This window comes from Saccopteryx bilineata, chromosome 2 (assembly GCF_036850765.1).
Source record: "Saccopteryx bilineata isolate mSacBil1 chromosome 2, mSacBil1_pri_phased_curated, whole genome shotgun sequence".
NCBI classification, from domain to species: Eukaryota; Metazoa; Chordata; class Mammalia; order Chiroptera; family Emballonuridae; genus Saccopteryx; species Saccopteryx bilineata.
The window spans coordinates 7,711,926-7,731,580 of NC_089491.1; the positions used below are offsets into that span (position 1 = coordinate 7,711,926).

Genomic DNA, 19,655 nt, shown 5'->3' on the forward strand with positions numbered 1-19,655 from the left:
TTTCTTGCATTTTTTTTTTTTCATAGACCAATGGAATTAAATAAATAAGGCCGCGCCCACACGCTGCTGCCTATAACCGTCCTGATCCCTCCTTTTCTGACGTAGTTGCAAAGATGCGCGGTGGCTGCCGGAAGCAATTCCGAGGCGGTTTCCGGGATCGCGGTGATGTGGCCCCCCCGTCCCCCGCCCCTTCCCGAGATGTCGGAAGAAGTCCGACAGAAAAAATTGGCCGAGGCCAGGAAAAAGGTAAAACATGCCAAATCGTGGCTCCCTGACTTTTTTCAAGGCCCCTTGACGGCACGACTGTGGCCAGAGTCTGTGCTGCCTCTGGGGCACACGGGGCGGAGACCCTCCGCGCCCCTTGGCGTCCCCCCCGAAAGTCTTGTCACCAGTCCCGCCCCCCCACGCCCGGCAGCCCAGCCCCCGCCTCGCTCGTCGCCCTCAGCGACTTTGGACTGGTGACCCCCGAAGTTCCCGGCTCCAGGCGCGGCCCTTGCCTCCTGCAGCCCAGAACCGGACCTCCTGGGCTCCCTGGACTCCCTGTCTCCAAGGTCCTCGGTCCAGGCCCTGCGCTCCCTTCCCCCACCGCGGAGCGGCGACTCGGGCTTCGGTTGGGAGGAGTGGAATGTAGTTATGTCACAATCCCCCTCGAAACTGTCATTACCGCCTTGAGCCCGATGTTTGATCTTAAGACCCAGTCCCCCTAGTGTTTTCATCCCCTTTCCGGTTCTCTAGTTCCGGCACAAGTTTCCAACTTAAAAGGGACTATGGATTATGGGGTTTATATCAGAGAGGTTTCAAGGCTCCCTTACTCCAGACTACGCCCCATACATAGACATTGATGGCATAAAAAGCCTACATTTCATTAGTGATCCCAAAACATTGACCACATCTCTGGGTGTCAATGGGGAGAATGTGTTTTGTTTAGTTTGGTTTTCTCCCAAGTTTCTACTCTTCAGACAGACTGCAATTTTTTATTTGAATTCTCGAACTCATGTTCTAATTCCCTATGATTCCGGGACCTGATTGGCCCTCAGTTCGTGCTCTTTGAAATGAGATCCAGCTGGGAATCTCCCTCAAATCATCATCTCAACGTGGGGTGCTCTGACTGCCACAGAATAAGTGTGGGACTGAAGCATGAGTTGTGCTGGTTTCTCTTGAGAAAAAACCTTTTATATTAATGTACTTAGGGATGACATTTACATAGATTTATGAGATTATAATAGACTTCTCTCTGAAATGGTGCTTGAGTTGTCTTTTTTTTTCTGTTGCTATCCCAGATTCTCTAGAGATGTTCCTTCATTGCCATTAGGCTACATTGATGTAAAAGTTTGTAAAAGATGAAGTAGTGGTGTGCATCTCCAGCAGAAAGAACACTTATGTCTGATCACTTAAATGTTTACCACCTCTACCTCTGGGTTTGTCCCCTGTTACCATGGGATAACCCCCAGAACTCAGAGTCAGAATGCTGGGTTCAATTCCATTATTATTATAATAATTATTTTAAATTCCATTATTGCCTTTTAAAAAAAATACTATGTCATCAGTCCATTTCTTCAGTCATTAAGAATTACAACACTAGGTAGCGTTGTGGCATTAAATCAGATGGTGAATCTGAGTATTTTGTGAACTGTAAAGTAGGGTGTGAATACAGCGGTTTACAGTTGTCATGAGTCTCACTGCTTTTCCTCTTTGCAGTTGAGAGAATTTCAGCAGCAGCGAGGCATTAGTGTTCCTTCGGGAGCTAAGAAGAAAAAGAAGATTAAAAATGGCAGTAGCCCTGAGACTGCCACTTCTGATGGTTGTCACTCGCCTGAGGATGTGAGTCTTGGCTGGCCAGGCTTTGGGGATAGGGGTGCTCAGGGGGCGGTAGAGGGTAGTGGTTAATATTGTGGAAGAAGTGTCAAGTACTGTTTAAGAATTCTGGGTTTGAGTTCTTAATTCTACCTCTCCCTCTGCTAGGGATATGGTTTGGGGCAAATTGTTTAAGTCATTTGGACTGCTGTTTCTACATCAGTAAAATCAGGGTAATACTGTCTTGCACTTAAAAAGTTTAAATGACGTTTTTATATTAACCCCTTAATACTGGGACTGGTGTGGAGTAAACATCCAAGAAAGGGCAGTTGCTACTGGACTTGCTCTGGTGGTTTCCTCAGCCCCAGGCACAGAGGGAGCCAGGCTGTGGGACCAGCGTGCAGCTTGCCTGCAGGCTCTCCCGGTAGGAAGCCCCAGAAGAGCCGCAGACACTGGATTAAGAGTTTTGAGCCCATCTCTGGACAAACTCAGAAAAATCACTTACCTCCCCTGGGGCTTCAGTTTCCTCATCTGTAAGATGACATTGTTGGATCAGATCAGTATCTTTCAAACTTATTTTTAGCTGTAATCCCTTTTGTTCAAGCCCACCTTGACTTGGAAACCTGGTTTAAAATGCAGCCCTGCCAGATTCATCCCTCACATCCTGGGCTTGAAGTGGGTCTGAGCCTCATCAGAGGTGCCCTGTGCAGGGGACTCTGCTCTATGTGACTGCATCATTTGGGGGACTTTTCCATCTGTTCATTTGCATTTATTTCGCCTGTGGCAAGGCAGCAAGTGGCTGTTTGGAAAGATGGCACAGGCCGTGGTACTGAGCCCCTTCTCTCTTCTGTAGCGTTGAAATGTCCTGAACCCCTCTCTTCTTCCTTCCCTGACTTTCTTGCCTCTCTCTAAGCCACTTTTCTCTTTCTCCCCCTGCCCTTGTTTTCCCCTTTTCGCTTCCTGTAGATTCAGGACATTCTGAAGGTGCTGGTGTCCGACCTTAACCGTTCCAATGGGGTAGCCCTTTCCCCATTGGACACTTGGAAGGTGAGGCAGTGCTGAGACCCCCCTCTGGCTTGTTCTCTCTCCCAGCTGTGCATGTCCCCGAGGCTTCTCCGGTTTGGGGGGTACTTGCCTCTGGCTTATTTTATGTTGCACTCATTAACCCGTGGCCTGTTCATGTCTGCTTTTTCACTTGCTTGGTTGATTGGGTTTTTTTTTCTTCCCCCACATCTTTGATCATCTTGGAGAAGGTGAGATACACCTTGAAGTTTAAAGGTAATTTGGGAATAGCTTCCAGAGCAGGTGTGTGGGATTTTGGCTTTTTGAACCTTAAGTTTGAAGGTCCAGCGGTGTTCTCGGAGGAGAGATGAAATAAAACCGAACCTTCAGGTCTTGCCCTGTGGGCATCTGTTCCCAAAAGACCAGCGGACCACAGAGCAGTGGCGATTTTTTGAGTTAATGAACTCATCTTGGTTTGAGAGACAGCTATCTAGGGTTAAGAGGAAAGGAGTACAAATCAAATATGGACAGCTAGCCATACTGGGTGGGCTCGTGATAGCAGAGGCACTGAGCTGGGCCCGGAGAAAACGGGACCAGAAAGAATGCCCACGGAGGGAGGCAGGCTCCACTGAAGAGGCAAGATAGAATTCCACGTGCTTGGCTGAGGAAGAGGTTGATTTTAGGTGAACTTGAGGCTGGAAGGGATGGTGTTTGAGGCTGGTTTGGAGATCAGAGGTGGGTAACACTCATGCATATGGGGAGAGGGAGAAATGGAAGTTCCAAGCCAAGGGCGTGATACAGGTAACGGCCAGGATTATGAGCTTACAGATCACATTTCAGAAAGGCGCGGAGCCTGGTGATCACTGGGCCAGGAGGTGACCTTCCTCCGGACAGGATGTTGGCACTTTCTCCTTCATGAACTTCCTGGGGGACATCTGCCAGGCCCAAGGAGTAGGGCTGAAAGGGGCCGGATCCTGCTGGAGATGGGCAGGGGCCAGGGGCCGGGCCAGGGCCCTGCTGGCTGGGTTAGAACGTTTCGGTCAGCAGGACTGCTCACGCCCGGTTGGTCAGGTTTCTCCAGGTGCTGTGACTCACTTGGCAGCTCTGGTGGCAGGGCAGGGCAGGCCTAGAGGAGTCCCCAAGCTGAGTGGCCTGTGCCTGGCTGGGTTCCCCGTTCTGGAAGTGAAGACACAGATTCCCATAGTCCTTTCTTGTTTTAAAGTTCTCTCTTTACCAATACCTGTTTCCCACTTGAGTTTTCTCCTGCACTGATGTGGGTCTGTGATTGCAGTATCTTGGGCAGAAATATAGCATTTCCAGAAATGGGGAATAATGGAGAAATAAAATATTTTTTAGTGGAATGGGACATTTGAAGGGAGTGGGCAGTGTTTTTTAAAAATTCTGTACTTAGCTACAAGAGTTAAAATGAGAAAATAATTTGTTTCCTCACAAATAGTCATGTTATATATATTTTAAGTCCTCAGAAAAATTCTTTTTATCCCTTCTGAGACTCTTTGTGTCTCATGCTAGGGATCAGTGGGAATCCAGGATGCCGGGAAAGACGAGAGCTTGCCGGGGCCCACTGGGGGGAGCCCCCTTCCCCACAGTCTCCTGCCCGGGCAGCTGGGCACTCCTGCTCTTGCCTATTAGAGTCAGTTGTACAGGTTGGCAAGGCAACCCCAGGCCCCAGGGCCAAAGGTCCCACTGTGGACACTAATGCAAATAGCTTGACTCGGCCACAGACCCCCGGGTCCTGCAGCACGTGCAATAAGGGGGGCTGAGGGCCCCAGAGGGCAGGCAGGCAGCCCGCTGTCCCCCTCTCTTCCTCTGGGACCCACCTGCGCTGGTGGGCCAGGCTCCCTGACACTCCCCTCGTGGGGCTTTGGCTCATCACCCTTGCCCCCCTTTCTTTGCCAGCCTGGCCTTTTGGACGTTAGCACTCCAGGGCCAGAGGGTGGGACTGAGTGCCGGGCCTGAGCCTGGAGACAGGCTGGACGGGGCTCTGTCTAGCAGGTGGGTCCGTGTGGGGGGAGAGCGGCTTCTCCATGGCTCCGGCCCTCAGGCCAGGATGTGTCTCAGGAAGCCCCCAGTCAAGGGTGGATGTCTCTCCTCTGGGCTCTCAGGTGCTTTCTTGGTTGGGCCGTTCTGGAGCTAGGAGGTTAGGGTGGGGTTCCTTTTTCCCTTCAGGAACTGGGAGAGGCAGCTTCTTTCCCTCAAAAGACCTGAGGAGGGAGGGGAAGGCGAGCGAGGAGGGAGGCGGAGAGCTGCGCAGACCAGTCTGCCTTGTCAGCGCCCCTCTGCCCAGCACGGGCCTGTGGCGAGGGTCCCTCTGAGGCACAGGTAGGCTTTCGGAGGAGCAGTGCCTGCCTCCTCCCTGACTCGGCCCGGCTTCCTTCCTTCCACCTGCTGGGGCTGCCGCAGGTCAGATCCCAGTCCTGTCTTTTGCTGAGCTCCCGGGAGAACAAGGCCCCTGGTGTTCAGGAAGGAGGTCTTGCTGCCTGCTTTGAGCGCTGGCCGGCCGGAGGGCTGCAGAGTGGCCCGAGCACTGGGCGAGCCATAGCCACACCCTAGAGCGGGCCCAGCATGTGTGACCGTCACTGACTGCAGCAACACCTGTCCTACCTGCTCCGCACCCCTGCTTCCGTGGCCGTGACAAGCCTTTCCCACTTGTCCCCCTCACACCCTGCTCTTCTCTGTGACAGGCACCCAAAGACCACGCCACTCCCGCAGCCCTGCCTTCTGCTGACACCATGTCACCTGGCGGTGCCCTTTCCCCTAGTGCTGCATCATCAGCTCGGGTTTGTTCCTCTTCCCCCTTTGTCCACTGCCCTCCTCTGTTTGCTCTCTTCCTGCCCAGAGGACTGGGTCCCCTCTGGCCTCTGCCCCTTTCTTCAGGTGGCTTGGTTCCCACAGCCCAGCGCCCTTCCTGAGGACTGGGGCGGGGGAGGCCAAGCCCAGGTGTCTCCTTGAGTTTCTGTGAGATTGGAGGTTGTCAGGATGAGCTTGGTTCATCCCGGCTGGTTCTCACCTCCTGTGTTTCTTCCCAAACAGGACTGTGATCCTGAAAATGGTCCCTTTGTCCTGTCTGAAAGCACGTGAGTGTCTCCTGTGGGGGAGCGGTCCTTAGTTAGGCTGAGGAGTCAGGGCAGGCCACTGCCCGTGACCCTGTCTTTTCCGTGAGGCCCCCGCCCTGCTGACTGCTGTATTCACCCCCAGATTCTCGTCCACGGAGAGCCTGCGCCAGCTTTCACGGCAGCTCAACGGCCTCGTGGGCGAGGTACCCTGAACGGGGCCCCCGGAGAGGTGGGGGCAGGGTGGAAACAGAGGTGGAGACTCCCAAGAGGGAGGGCAGATGCTGGGAGCGGTCAGCTCAGCTGTTCAGTCGGTCGCTCCTGACCCTGTCCTTGGAAGCTGTGCGAGTCAGGCAGCTGGACCATGGGTCAGCTGCAACATCCTTCTGTCCTGCTGCAGAAAGCACGTGGTGGATGCTGCTTGGGGGGGGGTAGAACCAGGAGAAGTCAGCACAAAGGGCTCATGGGGGGAAGGACCAGTTTAGGCAGAAAAGAAGTTTTTACCAGTTGATGGGGAAGGCAGAAAGTCAGAGGGCTTCGGCATGGAGGGGACAGAGCGTCTCCATGTGAGCTCTCTTCTCTCTCCTAGTCTGCATCCTTCGTCAATGGGGAGGGGCTAGCATCTTCTGCTAATATAAAGGCTCTGGAGGTGAGTGGCCTGGACTGTGGCCCAGTCACCCTGTGGGCCAGTCCCCTGACCCCACCAGAGGGGGCTGGGGGCCCTGCTGCCAGCTGAGACAGCCCAGATACACCCCCACCCCTAATGATTGCTCTTTCTACCTCTCCCCCATCCCTTCTCCAACTCCTCCTCTCTGCATGCGCCTCAGAGCCGGTACCAAGAGCTATCTCTAGCCCTGGATTCCAGCAATCTAACAAACAAACAACTCAGTAGCGAGATAGAGGAACTGGTAAGAGTCCAGTGGGGTCGCCTGATTCCACGCTGCCAATCCGGGGCTCTGAAGAAAGGGGCTGGGGGCCCCTGGTGCCAAGGGAGAACGGGGTACTGGAGGGCCTAGGTCTCAGCTGGAGGGACCCCAGAGAGTGGAGCATGTGGCATGGCTCTGTCTGTGGCTGCCCTCTTTGCCTGCTCTGTCCTCCAGACACGCCTCCTTGTTGGCCCCTCCGCACTTGCCCTCGTAGCACTGTTGCCTCTAGGGGGAGCACTAGCTTCTCTGCTGTGTTCTGGCCCTGACTCTGCCCCTCATTTGTTCTTTGACCTTGAACAAGTCACTTCTCTCTCAAGTTCCCTGTTAGCTCAAAAAATCAAAGCTTTAAAGGTCCTTTACATTCCGATATCTCTGCTATTGAAAATAGGACCTTGTGTGCTCAGGAAATAACCATTGAATGGATGCACACTTCCAAATCATGAGCCGGCGAAAGGGTAGTCTTTCCCTTCTCAAACTCCACTTCTAGAGCTTTATGTCATTGTCCTTTCAGGGGCCTCATATTGAGACATTAATTTCTTTAGCTGGGACCAAAACCACCCTGGACCCAAAGTCTCTTTGCTTGGGAGCTTTGAACTGTGCCTGTAAAACCCATTCTTGTTCCCTGTCTGACCCCTTGGTCTGGGGAGTGCACGAAGGGGGAGCCTCAGTAACCTTCCTCTGACTTTTTCCACAGAAACAACAGAACCACGAACTTGTGGATCAAGTAGAAAAAGTAACCTGATTTCTTTGTTTTTTAAATTAAAAAAATTTGTTTTTCGATTTTTCCATTGAGAGAGAGAGGGGGGAAGGGGGACAGAGAGAAAGAGTGGGGGGAGGGGGCGAGAGAGAAGCATCACCTCATTGTTCCACTTAGTTCCATTTAGTTGTGTACCATTGATTGCTTCTCATATGTTCCAGTGGAGCCTCGGCTGGGAGGGGAAGAGAGAGACAGAGAGGAAGGAGAGGGGGAGGGGTGGAGAAGCAGATGGGCACTTCTCCTGTGTGCCCTGGCCGGGAATCGAACATGTGACCTCAGTGAGGCGGGATGACACTTTATCCACTGAGCCACCCTGCCAGGGCATATCCTGATTTCTTTATCTGCTCATTATATGGCTGAGGGGTTTAGGGGAGGGCTCAGATGTAACGGCCCATTCTCATTTTGCCTGGAAACATAATGGCACGTCCCAGCCCTCCCATCGCGATCCTCCCCTCCCCCACCCGTTCCCCTCCACCCTCCAACCTGGCCTCATTGGTGGCATTCTGGGGCAGGTCCTTTGCTGGTTCATTTCTGTCCCCTCTCGGTGCGAGATGTTTCTTCTCTTGTGCTACAGGAGAAGCAGGAGTATAAGCAGAAGCTTGCAAAGGAACAAGGGGCTCTGAGAGAGCAGTTACAGGTGAGTGGCCGGCAGGGTGTGCCTCGTGCTCTCTAGGAGATGTTTCTTTTCCTCTTTTTCACCGCTTGTTTGGCTTTTCTCCCAAAGATTCACATCCAGACCATAGGGATTCTGGTGTCCGAGAAGACAGAACTACAGACAGCCCTGGCCCACACTCAGCAAGCAGCCCGGCAAAAAACAGGTGGGAATCTAGACTGTCATCCTCCAGCGTGGCACGCGGGCAGGCCTTCAGTGGCATCCCTTCTTCGAACTTCACTTCTGTCGTTCCAGGAGAGGCGGAGGATCTGGCTGGGCTCCTGCAGTCCGCCCAGCAGCGCGTCGGGGACCTGGAGCGGACGCTATGTTCTGTCTCCACGCAGCAGAAGCAGGCAGACAGGGTGAGCCCGCAGCCGGCCTGCCATGGAGGCGCAGCTTCCCTGAGGGGGCAGCAAGCGTCAGGGTCCCTTCTTTTTTTTTTTCTGTATTTTTCTGAAGTTGGAAACGGGGAGGCAGTCAGACAGACTCCCGCATGCGCCCGACTGGGATCCACCCAGCACGCCCACCAGGGGGCATCACTCTGTTGCAACCAGAGCCATTCTAGTGCCTGAGGCAGAGGTCACAAAGCCATCCTCAGCACCCGGGCCAACTTTGCTCCAATGGAGTCTCAGCTGCGGGAGGGGAAGAGAGAGACAGAGAGGAAGGAGAGGGGGAGGGGTGGAGAAGCAGATGGGCACTTCTCCTGTGTGCCCTGGCCGGGAATCGAACCCGGGACTCCTGCACGCCAGGCTGACGCTCTACCACTGAGCCAACCAGCCAGGGCCCCTTCTTTAGGATGGAGTGTCTGCTGTCCTGAAGGTTCACTGCTTTCAAGTTGTGTGGTTGTTAGAAGCAGCCTGGGGATGTGTTGGTTGCTGTGGGCATTGGGCTGTGCTGTCTGGAGTGGGCACTGGATGTAGATCCCAGGGCCTAAGTGCCAGCCCTGCCCTTAACTAGCAGTGGGCCTTGCCAAGTCCTAGGTGTTTGGGGCAGAGGCATATGCTACTTTGTGCGTAGAAGGAGGGAAATGTGTGTGTGTGTGTGTGTGTGTGTGTGTGTGAGAGAGAGAGAGAGAGAGATATATAAGCATGTCTGAAAAGATTCTTGAAAACCCAGGGGAGCCCCAGCAGGTAGCTCAGCTGGTTAGAGTGCTGTCCCAGTACACTAAGGTCGTAGGTTGGATCCCTGGTCATGGCATATACATTGGTACCTTGACACACGAGCACTTTAAATCACAAGCAATTTGAGAGACAAGCAGTCACTCGCGGGATTTTTTGCTGTAAGTCACGAGTGGATATTTGAATCACGAGCTTCCACCACCTCCACTAGATGGCCTGCGGAACGTTCTGAAAGGGAGGAAAAAACAAACTTCCATGGAAAGGTTTTTGTTGAAACGGCCTCTTTGTGAAAGCGAGGAAAAGTGTGACGAAAAAGCCAAAAGTCAGTGAAGAAAATGATGATGATTCAGCAAAGTAAAAAAACAGCATGCCAGGCCGACGCTCTACTGCTGAGCCAACTGGCCAGGGCCAAGTAATTAAGTTTAGCGGTTAAGTTACAATATCATACATAGTGTGTAAGTTGAATTTTGCAATTAAATGTAGCATTAAGTGTGTAGAGAATAAGTTATGTTAAGCAATAGCGCATGAAATGAAAACCTCCCCTGCCAGTCTCCTCCCTCTCCGCCAGCATCTTCGCCTGACCTTGAAGGTGAATACACTTCATAAACCAGTTTATTTCTTTACATTCTCTCTTATTATGTGTGTGTGTGTGTGTATGTGTGTGTGTGTATATATATATATATATATATTTGTTATTTATAAAGTACATTTTCTTATTTAAAAAGCACATGAAACAAAAAATTCGTGTGGTTTTTGGGGGCTGGAACCGATTAATTGCATTCCATTAATTTAAATGGGGAAATTCGATTTGACACACGAGCAAATTGAATCATGAGCTCGGCCATGAAACAAATTAAACTCCTGTGTCAAGGTACCACTATACAAGAATCAACCAATGAACACATATAGAAATGGAATAACAAATCGATGTTTCTCTTGCTCTCCCTCCCCACCTCTCTCTTTCCCCTTTTCTCTCTCCCTCTTGTGCAGATAGCATGAGAACGGTGCCCAGAGCAGGCTTTGCTCTCTCAAATCAGTTAAAACCCGGGGGAGAGGAACAGGTGGTTAGGGGCATGTTTGTTCTGTGCCTTCTGAGTTCGGGGCTATGTCAATGTGTTACCATTCAACAAAATGAATGAAAAATGACAATAAAAATTTAATTTTCCCCTCATAATGTGCCCCCACCACAGAAAGAAAATGTGGTTATAGAGACTCAGACAGACCTGAGTGTTCAGTCGTAGCTCTAGTGATTTTAGGCAAGAGATTCAACCTCTAATGCTCCGTGTTGTTTACCTGTAAAATGCAGATTATACTGCCTCCTGTGGTGACTGTGAGGATTCAAAGGGTGGGCAGTGATGAGGATGACAGTAGTAATGAGAGCAGTATTAGCTGCTGTCTCGGGCCTCTGTCGGCCAGCTGTGAATTGGACCTCTACACCTGCCACTTGTACCGTACCGAGTTCTTATTAAAGCAGACGAGACGGTGGGCTAGGAAGTGCTTGGGAAAGATGTAGAGTGTGACTGGGGTGAGAAAGTGTTGCTGCTGCTGTCGCTGTTCCGGCTGTTAGTCTGCCAGCTCACCGGCCTGCCCAGCCTGACTACCCTTTCTGTATTTGCAGAGCAACAAAGAACTCACCAAAAGCCGGGATGCCCTAAAGCTGGAGTTATACAAGAGCAAGTAGGATGGGCGACGGGGAGGGCTGGGGGACCGTGCGCCGTGTGACCTGACGTGCGGGGAGGTGGGAGGGATGCAGATAGCATGAGAAGGCTGCGCAGAGCAGGCTCTGGTCCCTGCTCTGCCGACTCATGCTTGGCCTCATGCAACTCATGTCTCCTCTCTGGCCTGTCACTTGTGACTCTTTTTTTTTGTTGTTGTTTTGTATTTTTCTGAAGCTGGAAACAGGGAGGCAGTCAGACAGACTCCCGCATGCGCCTTGCCGGGATCCACCCGGCACGCCCACCAGGGGGCGATGCTCTATTGCGACCAGAGCCACTCTAGCGCCTGAGGCAGAGACCATGGAGCCATCCCCAGGGCCCGGACCATCTTTGCTCCAATGGAGCCTCGGCTGCGGGAGGGGAAGAGAGAGACAGAGAGGAAGGAGAGGGGGAGGGGTGGAGAAGCAGATGGGTGCTTCTCCTGTGTGCCCTGGCCGGGAATCGAACCTGGGACTTCCACACGCCAGGCCGATGCTCTACCACTGAGCCAACCGGCCAGGGCCTACTTGTGACTCTTGATTCTGGGGTTCCTTCCAGTGCCACCAGTCTGGGTCTGTGGAGAGAGCGGTGGGTTGATCACCAGAGTGATCTTTTCTGTTCTTTATTTGTGCCTTTCCCCGCTGCCTCTGGCCACAGCAAAACTAATGAAGACCTGAAGCAGGAGAACTCGGAGCTGCAGGAGAAGCTTCGGGTCCTGGTGACCGACAGGGAGGCCGTGCAGCTCAGGACGGAAGAGCTGCGGAAGAAGCTGGAGATGTCAGAGCTCCTGTTGCAGCAGGTGAGCAGCTGGGCCCAGGCATGCCGGCCCCTCGGGAGATGGCCAGGGTCTCGGGGCTCATGAGGGTGACCCCCAGGCAGGAGCCAGACAGTTTGAATTCTTGTTCTGCTCTTTCTGTAGAACCCTAGATTTTGATAAAAATCTACAACTTGGGGCTCTGCCCTAATTGTGGAAACAGAATCTCAGAGGTAGGACTTATTTTTTGTTTTTAAAAGCATCCTGGTTGAAAACCATTGTTTCACAGGCGACATTTATCAGGCTAGCCGTGAGTCTGTGTTCTTCCTCTTGGGGGCTAAGCCCCAGGGAGTCAGGGTGCCCGGGCCAGAGAGCTCCTCCTCTTCGGTCTTCTTCATACTGAGCAGTGCTCTGCCTTCACATAACTACTTTCCACCCGGGTCTTGCATCTTTTCTGAACAACACGGGAAAATCCAACTCTTTCCCAAGACAGACCTTCAGATACTTTGAAAGGGGATGTGTGTGAGTGCCCTGTCCTTCCTAAGATCTTTTTTCTCAGCCTGTCACTTTCCTGATTGCTCTCTCCTGGATGTGACCTGGTTGTCAGGGCTCCTCTGTGATCAGACCCCAGAGTGAAACATGAGTCTCCAAATTTGGTCTGGCCCGGGTAGCAAACAGATCTAAGCTCTCCTCCCCTCCTATCCGTCCACCCACCAGGGTGGTCTCGGTGCCTGTTCCCAATAGAGGCAGTCTCCTAAATGCTCTTCTAGAGCCTGACCAGGCTGTAGTGCAGTGGATAGAGCACCAGACTGGGATGCGGAGGAACCAGGTTTGAGACCCCGAGGTTGCCAGCTTGAGCACGGGCTCATCTGGATCGAGCAAGCCGTCACTAGGTCTGCTGTAGCCCCTCAGTCAAGGCACATATGAGAAAGCAATCAATTAACAACTAAGGTGCCACAAGGAAGAATTGATGCTTCTCATCTCTCTCCATTCCTGTCTGTTCCTATCTGTCTGTCTCTCTGACTCTCTCTGTCTCTGTCACAATAAAAATAAAAGGAAAGGCCTGACCTGTGGTGGCGCAGTGGATAAAGCGTCGACCTGGAAGTGCTGAGGTCGCTGGTTCAAAACCCTGGGCTTGCCTGGTCAAGGCACATGTGGGAGTTGATGCTTCCAGCTCCTCCCCCCTTCTCTCTCTATGTCTCTCCTCTCTCTCTCTCTCTCTCTCCCCCTCTCCTCTCTAAAATGAATAAATAAATAAAAAAAAATTAAAAAAAAAATAAAAGGAAAAAAAAAAAGCTTCTAAATGCTCTTCTAGAGACACGAGAAGTTAGAGCTCAAGGCTGCTCTGAAGTCAGATGGCTACTCAGACTTCTGACCCACTTCTGACCCAACCACTCCATGCTGAGAACCAGCACCAGGTCTAGGCTTACTCGTTAAAGCCATCTGAACGCCCTCAGTAAGGTGCGATGAGTGTATGCTATATTCACATATTGCACTGCTGTGCAGCCATTACAGAAATTATTACAGCTTGTGTGCAGCAGAGTAAAGAGAAGTTGCAGAACCGTCCGTGACAGAATCCCCAGACAGCACAGCTGTAGTGCGCATTACACCTGTTGGCACATGTGTGGAAAGGGTCTGGAGGGATACACAGCAGATGGGAAGGCTTAGGGGGCTAGAGGAAATGTTGGGAGGACTTGGAACACTCATTGTCTGAATAGTTACAATGAGAATTTAGTAAATGGAAACCCTATGGACAGGATACTAATATGAAGATAGAGTTCTTTATTGACCCTGAGTGGAGAACTGATCCTAGTTCAGACCCTTTTGGGGAGCATTGTGTGGGCTGCCCAGATCTAACCTCATTCCTTACCTTCCAGTTTTCTAGTCAGTCGGAAACCCCGGATAGCAAGGAGCAGCTACAGCAGGCCCTGGAAGAGCGGGCCCAGCTGGAGACACGCGTGGAGCAGGTGAGGCTTTGCAGGGGGAAGGGGAGAGGAGGACGACCCAGGTGGCCAGGAGCGGGGGCCCGGTGCCAGCCCCTGCTAACTGCCCCCTTTCTTGTAGCTGAAGGATTTGCTGAAGCAGCTGCAGGTGGAGAGAGACCAGTATGCGGAGAATCTGAAAGAAGAGAATGCCATTTGGCAACAGAAGATGCAGCAGATGTCAGAGCAGGTGAGGCGGGACCTTCAGCCCCTGCCCGAGCTGAGTCACTTGTTCTTTCTGGGCACCTGTAGAATGGGAACCGTGTCACTTGCGATGCGCAGCCCGAGGTGGGTGTGGGTCTTGTAGGCGGGGCTGGGAGGGAGACGGTGGCCTGGCCATTGCTCCCTCCCCTCCACACGCTCCGTGCTTTGGGCAGATGTGCAAGCTGAGGGAGGAGAAGGAGAACAGCGTGAGTCAGGTGCTGCAGCTGGAGACCAGCCTGGCCCAAGTGAGGGGCCAGATAGGTAAGCTGAGCTGGAGTGGTCTGGGAGCAGGACCCACGTTGGGGCCGCCGGTGAGGGTGGCTCGAACGCCTCGGAGGAGGCGGTGGGCGGAAGGGCCTTGTGGCAAAGGGCAGGAGGTCAGCACCAGGAGCAGGCAGTCCTGCAGCCTCTCTGCACCTCTGTCCCCATCTACAAAAGGGTGGGGTGCCTACTGTCAGCGACCCAGACTGGTCTTGAGCATAAAAATGTAAAGAACTCTATTTGAAAGTGTCTTGAAAGAGTGAACATCATATGAGTGTGAATAATTGTTAGCCAGGAAGCCAGGCCCGGGGGCAAGGAGGCCGAGTGAGGAGGGATGGACGAAGACAAGCAGTTGGAGACTACAGAGGGGAGAGGCCCTTACTGCTTGTCTCCTCTCTCAGCTGTCGCCCCGGCCCAGGAGCCTCCAGCAGGGCCCTCCGAGGCAGAGCAGCAGCTACGAGCCAAAGCAGAGCAGCTACAGCAGGAACTGGAGAGCCTGGCAGAGCAGCTGCGGGCCCAGATTCAGGACAACGAAGGTCTGAGCCGCCTGAACGAGGAGCAGGGACAGCGGCTGCTGGCGCTGGAGCGCGAGGCCGAGCGCTGGGGGGAGCAGGCTGAGATGCGCCAGCAGATCCTGGAGAACATGCAGAGCGACCGCGCCACCATCAGCCGCGCGCTGGCCCAGAACCGGGAGCTCAAGGAGCAGCTGGCTGAGCTGCAGGACAGCTTTGTCAGGCTGGTGCGAGCCCGGCCTGCCTGCCTCCCTTGCCAAGTCCTGTGGGGCAGGGCAGGACGCTTAACCCCTGTGGGCCTTTGTCTTCCCGCCTTTCTTTCTTTTTTAAATTTTTATTTTATTTGTTTAATTATTTTTTTGTATTTTTCCAAAGCTAGAAGCAGGGAGGCAGTCAGACTCCCGCATGCGCCAGACCAGGGTCCACCGGGCATGCTCACCAGGGGGCGATGCTCTGCCCATCTGGGGCATTGCTCCATTGCTGCCAGAGTCATTCTAGTGCCTGAGGTGGAGGCCACAGAGTGGTCCTCAGCGCCTGGGTCAACTTGGCTGCAGGAGAGGAAGAGAGAGAGGAAGGAGAGGGGGAGGGGTGGGGAAGCAGATGGGTGCTTCTCCTGTGTGCCCTGGCCCAGAACTAAACCCGGACTCCTGCACGCCAGGCCGACGCTCTACCACTGAGCCAACTGGCCAGGGCTTCTTCCCACCTTTTTTTTTAATTTTAATTTTTAATTTTTAATTTTTTACAGAGACAGAGAGTGAGTCAGAGAGAGGGATAGACAGGGACAGACAGGAACGGAGAGAGATGAGAAGCATCAATCACTAGTTTTTCATTGTGTGTTGCAACACCTTAGTTGTTCATTGATTGCTTTCTCATATGTGCCTTGACGCGGGCCTTCAGCAGACCGAGCAACCCCTTGCTGGAGCCAGCGACCTTGGGTTCAAGCCGGTGGGCTTTTTTTTTTTTCTTTAAATATAGAAGAACCATTAATGATCTTTATTTTTTTCATGATTTTTAATTTATTATTAATTTTTAGAGAGGAGAGGGAAAGACAGAGAGAGAGAGGAGAGACAGAGAGAGAAGGGGGGAGGAGCTGGAAGCATCAACTCCCATATGTGCCTTGACCAGGCAAGCCCAGGGTTTTGAACCGGTGACCTCAGCATTTCCAGGTCGACGCTTTATCCATTGCGCCACCACAGGTCAGGCCAAGCCGGTGGGCTTTTGCTCAAGCCAGATGAGCCCGCGCTCAAGCTGGCGACCTCGGGGTCTCAAACCTGGGTCTTCTGCATCCCAGTCCGACGCTCTATCCACTGCGCCACCTCCTGGTCAGGCTCTTCCACTTTTTTTTTTTTTAAACTTTATTTATTTATTTTTAACAGAGGCAGAGATAGACAGGGACAGACAGACAGGAAAGGAGAGAGATGAGAAGCATCAATCATCAGTTTCTCGTTGCGCATTGCGACTTCTTAGTTGTTCATTGATTGCTTTCTCACATGTGCCTTGACTGTGGGCATTCAGCAGACCGAGTAACCCCCTGCTGGAGCTAGCGACCTTGGGTCCAAACTGGTGGGCTCTTTGCTCAAGCCAGATGAGCCCGCGCTCAAGCTGGCGACCTCGGGGTCTCGAACCTGGGTCCTTCCGCATCCCAGTCCGACGCTCTATCCACTGTGCCACCACCTGGTCAGGCTCTTCCACTTTTTAAATGTGGCAGTATAGTCCTTACATGAAGTGGTGTCTGTGCAGGCATCCTGTGACCCAGAGAACCCAGCTAATGCATGTGGCGGGGGCGGGGGTCCTACCTGCCTCTACCCTTCCCTGAGCTGCAGGAAGCAGACATCTATGTTCTGGTGTCTTCATCTGTGTTGAGTGGCTGCTGATGGCTTCTTTTTCGCTAGACCAACGAGAACATGGAGATCACCAGCACGCTTCAGACGGAGCAGTATGTCAAGAAGGAGCTGGCCAAGAAGCTGGGCCAGCTGCAGGAGAAGTTGGGGGAGCTGAAGGAGACGGTGAGCCCGCCCCGCCAAGGGGGGCTCGGAGATGGGCCCTGGCCTCGGGGAAGGAGGCTCCTGGGCGAGCGTGCACTGGGTGCCTGGGGCGGGACAGAGGCAGCGCCAGCCTGGAGGCTGGTGGCCTAGAGTCCCACGGAGCCCGTGCCTACTTGCTGCCTCCTGCCCTCGGATCTCTGGAGGGGGTAGCCCTGTGCTGTAGGTCATCATCCCCAACAGAGACACTGAGCTCAGAGGGGACGGTGGATGGTGGCGCCTCTTTGCAGTTGGCCCTCGATTCTAACCTCAGCCCCACTAGGCACTAATTCACGTCACGTCTCTAAGCCTCAGGTTCCTTAACTTACAAGGGGTGTTAGCGGTTTCCTCATAGAGGTATTGAGGATTAAATGATAGTCGTACATTTAGTGTACATTGTGCAGGTGTTGGTTAGCGCTCTCTGCTTTTCCATATGTCTGTGGCCTAAAGTTCAAATAGAAAGCAGGTTGTTATGAGTATGAGGCTGGGTGAGGGTGGCATGGGGCTCTGGGCAAGGGAGGCAGTCGCTGAGGCCCTGGTGTGAGGACGCCAGGGGCTGGGCAGGCGGTGAACCCCTCGGGGCCTGCAAGGGTCTGTGCCCAGCCTCCAAGCTAGAGGTTCGGAATCTGGGAGCGAGCCCGGCTCACTCTCACTGCCGGGTCTTGTCGCAGGTGGAGCTGAAGAGCCAGGAGGCTCAGAGCCTTCAGCAGCAGCGGGACCAGTACCTGAGCCACCTGCAGCAGTATGCAGCTGCCTATCAGCAGCTGGTCTTTGACAAAGAGCTGCTGCAGAAGCAGCTCCTGCTGCAATCCCAGCTCCTGGAGCAGCAGCAGCAGGAGGAAATTCAGGGCAAGGCGGAGGCCCAGGTGACCCGCCAGGAGTTGCAGGAGACCCAGGTGAGGGACGTGGAGTGCTGGTCCCCTGGGCCCCGAGTGGGAAGGTCTGCAACCTGTGTCCCTTCTCACACTCTTTCCTGGCCCCTCAGGGGCTCCTGGACGCTGTCAACCACCAGAACCAGCAGCTACAGGCCCAGCTGAGCCTCATGGCTCAGCCTGGGGAAGGTAATTGGAACTACCCAGAGGGAGAGAACAGAGCCGGGGAGGGAGAGGACTTGTAGCAGCAGAGATTTGAGTTAGAAGAGACCTTTAGGACAGTGAGTGCTTTTCCTCAGGGGACTGGGCTGCACAGGAGGCAGGGCAGAGCTGGGCCCCGAGATGTCTTCCCAGGCTGCTCTACCTCCCTGGGGGGTTGTCTGAGGACCCCTGCGCTGTCCCTGACAGGAGACGGACTGGACGGAGAGGAGGATGAGGAGGAGGCTCCCCGGCCAAAGCTGAGCATGCCAGAGGACTTGGATAGCCGAGAGGCCATGGTTAGCTGCCCTGCTGCCCTTCCCTGTCCCACCCTTCTGCCGCCCTCTGAGCTCCCTCCCGGACTCCCTTCTTACCTCTTGGTTTCTACCCTCTACCTTCTCTTGATCCCAACCTCCCCTGGGAGCTGATGGTCAGACATCACCATCCTTGAACCAGAGGAGTGTCCAGGGGTCCCCAGAGAGGGAGCTCCCCCACCTCCCTGCCTCCCGCTTGTCCTCAGCGTTTGCCCACAGAGGCGCACACCCCCCTCTTCCTGCAGGTGGCATTTTTTAACACGGCCTTCGCCAGTGCTGAGGAAGAGCAGGCCCGGCTGCGCAGGCAGCTGAAGCAGCAGAGGGTGCACTGCCGGCGCCTGGCGCACCTGGCGGCCGCCGCCCAGCATGAGGCCCCAGCCCCAGGCAGCAGCAGGGACAGTGTGCCTGCGGAGAGCCACCAGGCCCTCCAGGGGGCAATGGACAAGCTGCAGGTGAGTGCGCGTGCCCCCAGGAGGGGGGCTGGGCAGGGCAGGAGGCTGCCGAGCCGCCCTGACCCCGCGCTGGGCTGCAGAGCCGCTTTACCGAGCTCATGCAGGAGAACGTGGACCTGAAGGAGCGGGTGGAGGAGCTGGAGCATCGCTGCATCCAGCTGTCAGGGGAGACAGACACCATCGGTGAGCGGAAGGGCTGCCTGGGGCAGGGGCGCAGCCTGGCGGGTGGGGAGCGCCCGCAGCTGAGCCCTGGCCGGGTCCCTTCCTCGCAGGAGACTACATCACCCTTTACCAGAATCAGAGGGCAGTGCTGAAGGAGCGCCACCGCGAGAAGGAAGAGTACATTAGTCGGCTGGCGAAGGACAAGGAGGATATGAAGGTAGGGGCCCTGGCATCCCTGCGAGTGGTGGGCGGGGCTGGGCAGAGCTGAGTGCCTCTCTCTCCAGGTAAAGCTCCTGGAGCTGCAGGAGCTGGTGGTCCGCCTGGTGAGCGAGCGGAATGAATTGTACGGCAAGTTCCTGGGCACTGCCCAGAACCCTGCTGGGGAGCCCGCGACAGCACCCCCGGCCTCCCAGGCCCCTGGCACTGCTCATAGCCAGGGAGGTGAGTGGAGCTCTGGGGGAGGACGGGCATGCAGGTGGGCGGGGAGAGCCCCCATGTCCCTGAGAGCCCTGCCTTTCTCTCTCCAAAGACCTTCACGAGGTGAGCCTCGCCGACAGTGGGGAGCCCGGCCCCGCTGCCCTGGAGAACTCCACCGCACAGCAGATCATGCAGCTGCTCTGTGAGCTGCAGAGCCCCCACGAGTACCCAGGCTTGAGCAAAACGCCCTGCATCCCCTTCTTCTACCGGGCTGATAATGACACGGGGGTGAAGATCATGGTGATCTAGTAACTCGACACTACTCTGGAGAGGCGGGGCCGGGGGCGCTGGCCCTGTCACTACTATTATAATACAAGAATAAACTTATTTATTGATAACATAGGTCAGAGGAAGGAGGCAGGGATGGGGTTGATTTGACTCCTCTATTTGTTTATTTCGGAATAAATGGATTTAGCCATACTGTATGGCTTT

General features: G+C 54.1%; 1 protein-coding gene across 3 annotated transcripts; it reads left to right on the forward strand.

Annotated features, from left to right (window-relative positions):
- The first annotated feature begins 105 nt into the window (after window positions 1-105).
- Window positions 106-19,648, forward strand: GOLGA2 (golgin A2). 3 transcript variants are annotated; one of them, XM_066256074.1, is made up of 27 exons: window positions 106-246; window positions 1,699-1,821; window positions 2,761-2,841; window positions 5,499-5,594; window positions 5,848-5,891; window positions 6,013-6,073; window positions 6,457-6,516; window positions 6,695-6,775; window positions 7,488-7,526; window positions 8,125-8,187; window positions 8,275-8,368; window positions 8,458-8,564; window positions 10,939-10,997; window positions 11,672-11,813; window positions 13,646-13,735; window positions 13,833-13,940; window positions 14,128-14,215; window positions 14,617-14,954; window positions 16,620-16,733; window positions 17,420-17,644; window positions 17,734-17,809; window positions 18,029-18,117; window positions 18,378-18,584; window positions 18,665-18,767; window positions 18,857-18,963; window positions 19,031-19,187; window positions 19,276-19,648. In XM_066256074.1, exons 1-27 carry the CDS (start codon window positions 166-168, stop codon window positions 19,470-19,472), a joined length of 3,030 nt encoding a protein of 1,009 aa, XP_066112171.1. In that variant the 5' UTR covers window positions 106-165; the 3' UTR covers window positions 19,473-19,648. The 3 variants fall into 3 exon arrangements, with proteins under 3 accessions (XP_066112171.1, XP_066112173.1, XP_066112172.1); XM_066256076.1 differs by lacking the exon at window positions 5,499-5,594; XM_066256075.1 differs by lacking the exon at window positions 2,761-2,841.
- Window positions 19,649-19,655: the final 7 nt, after the last annotated feature.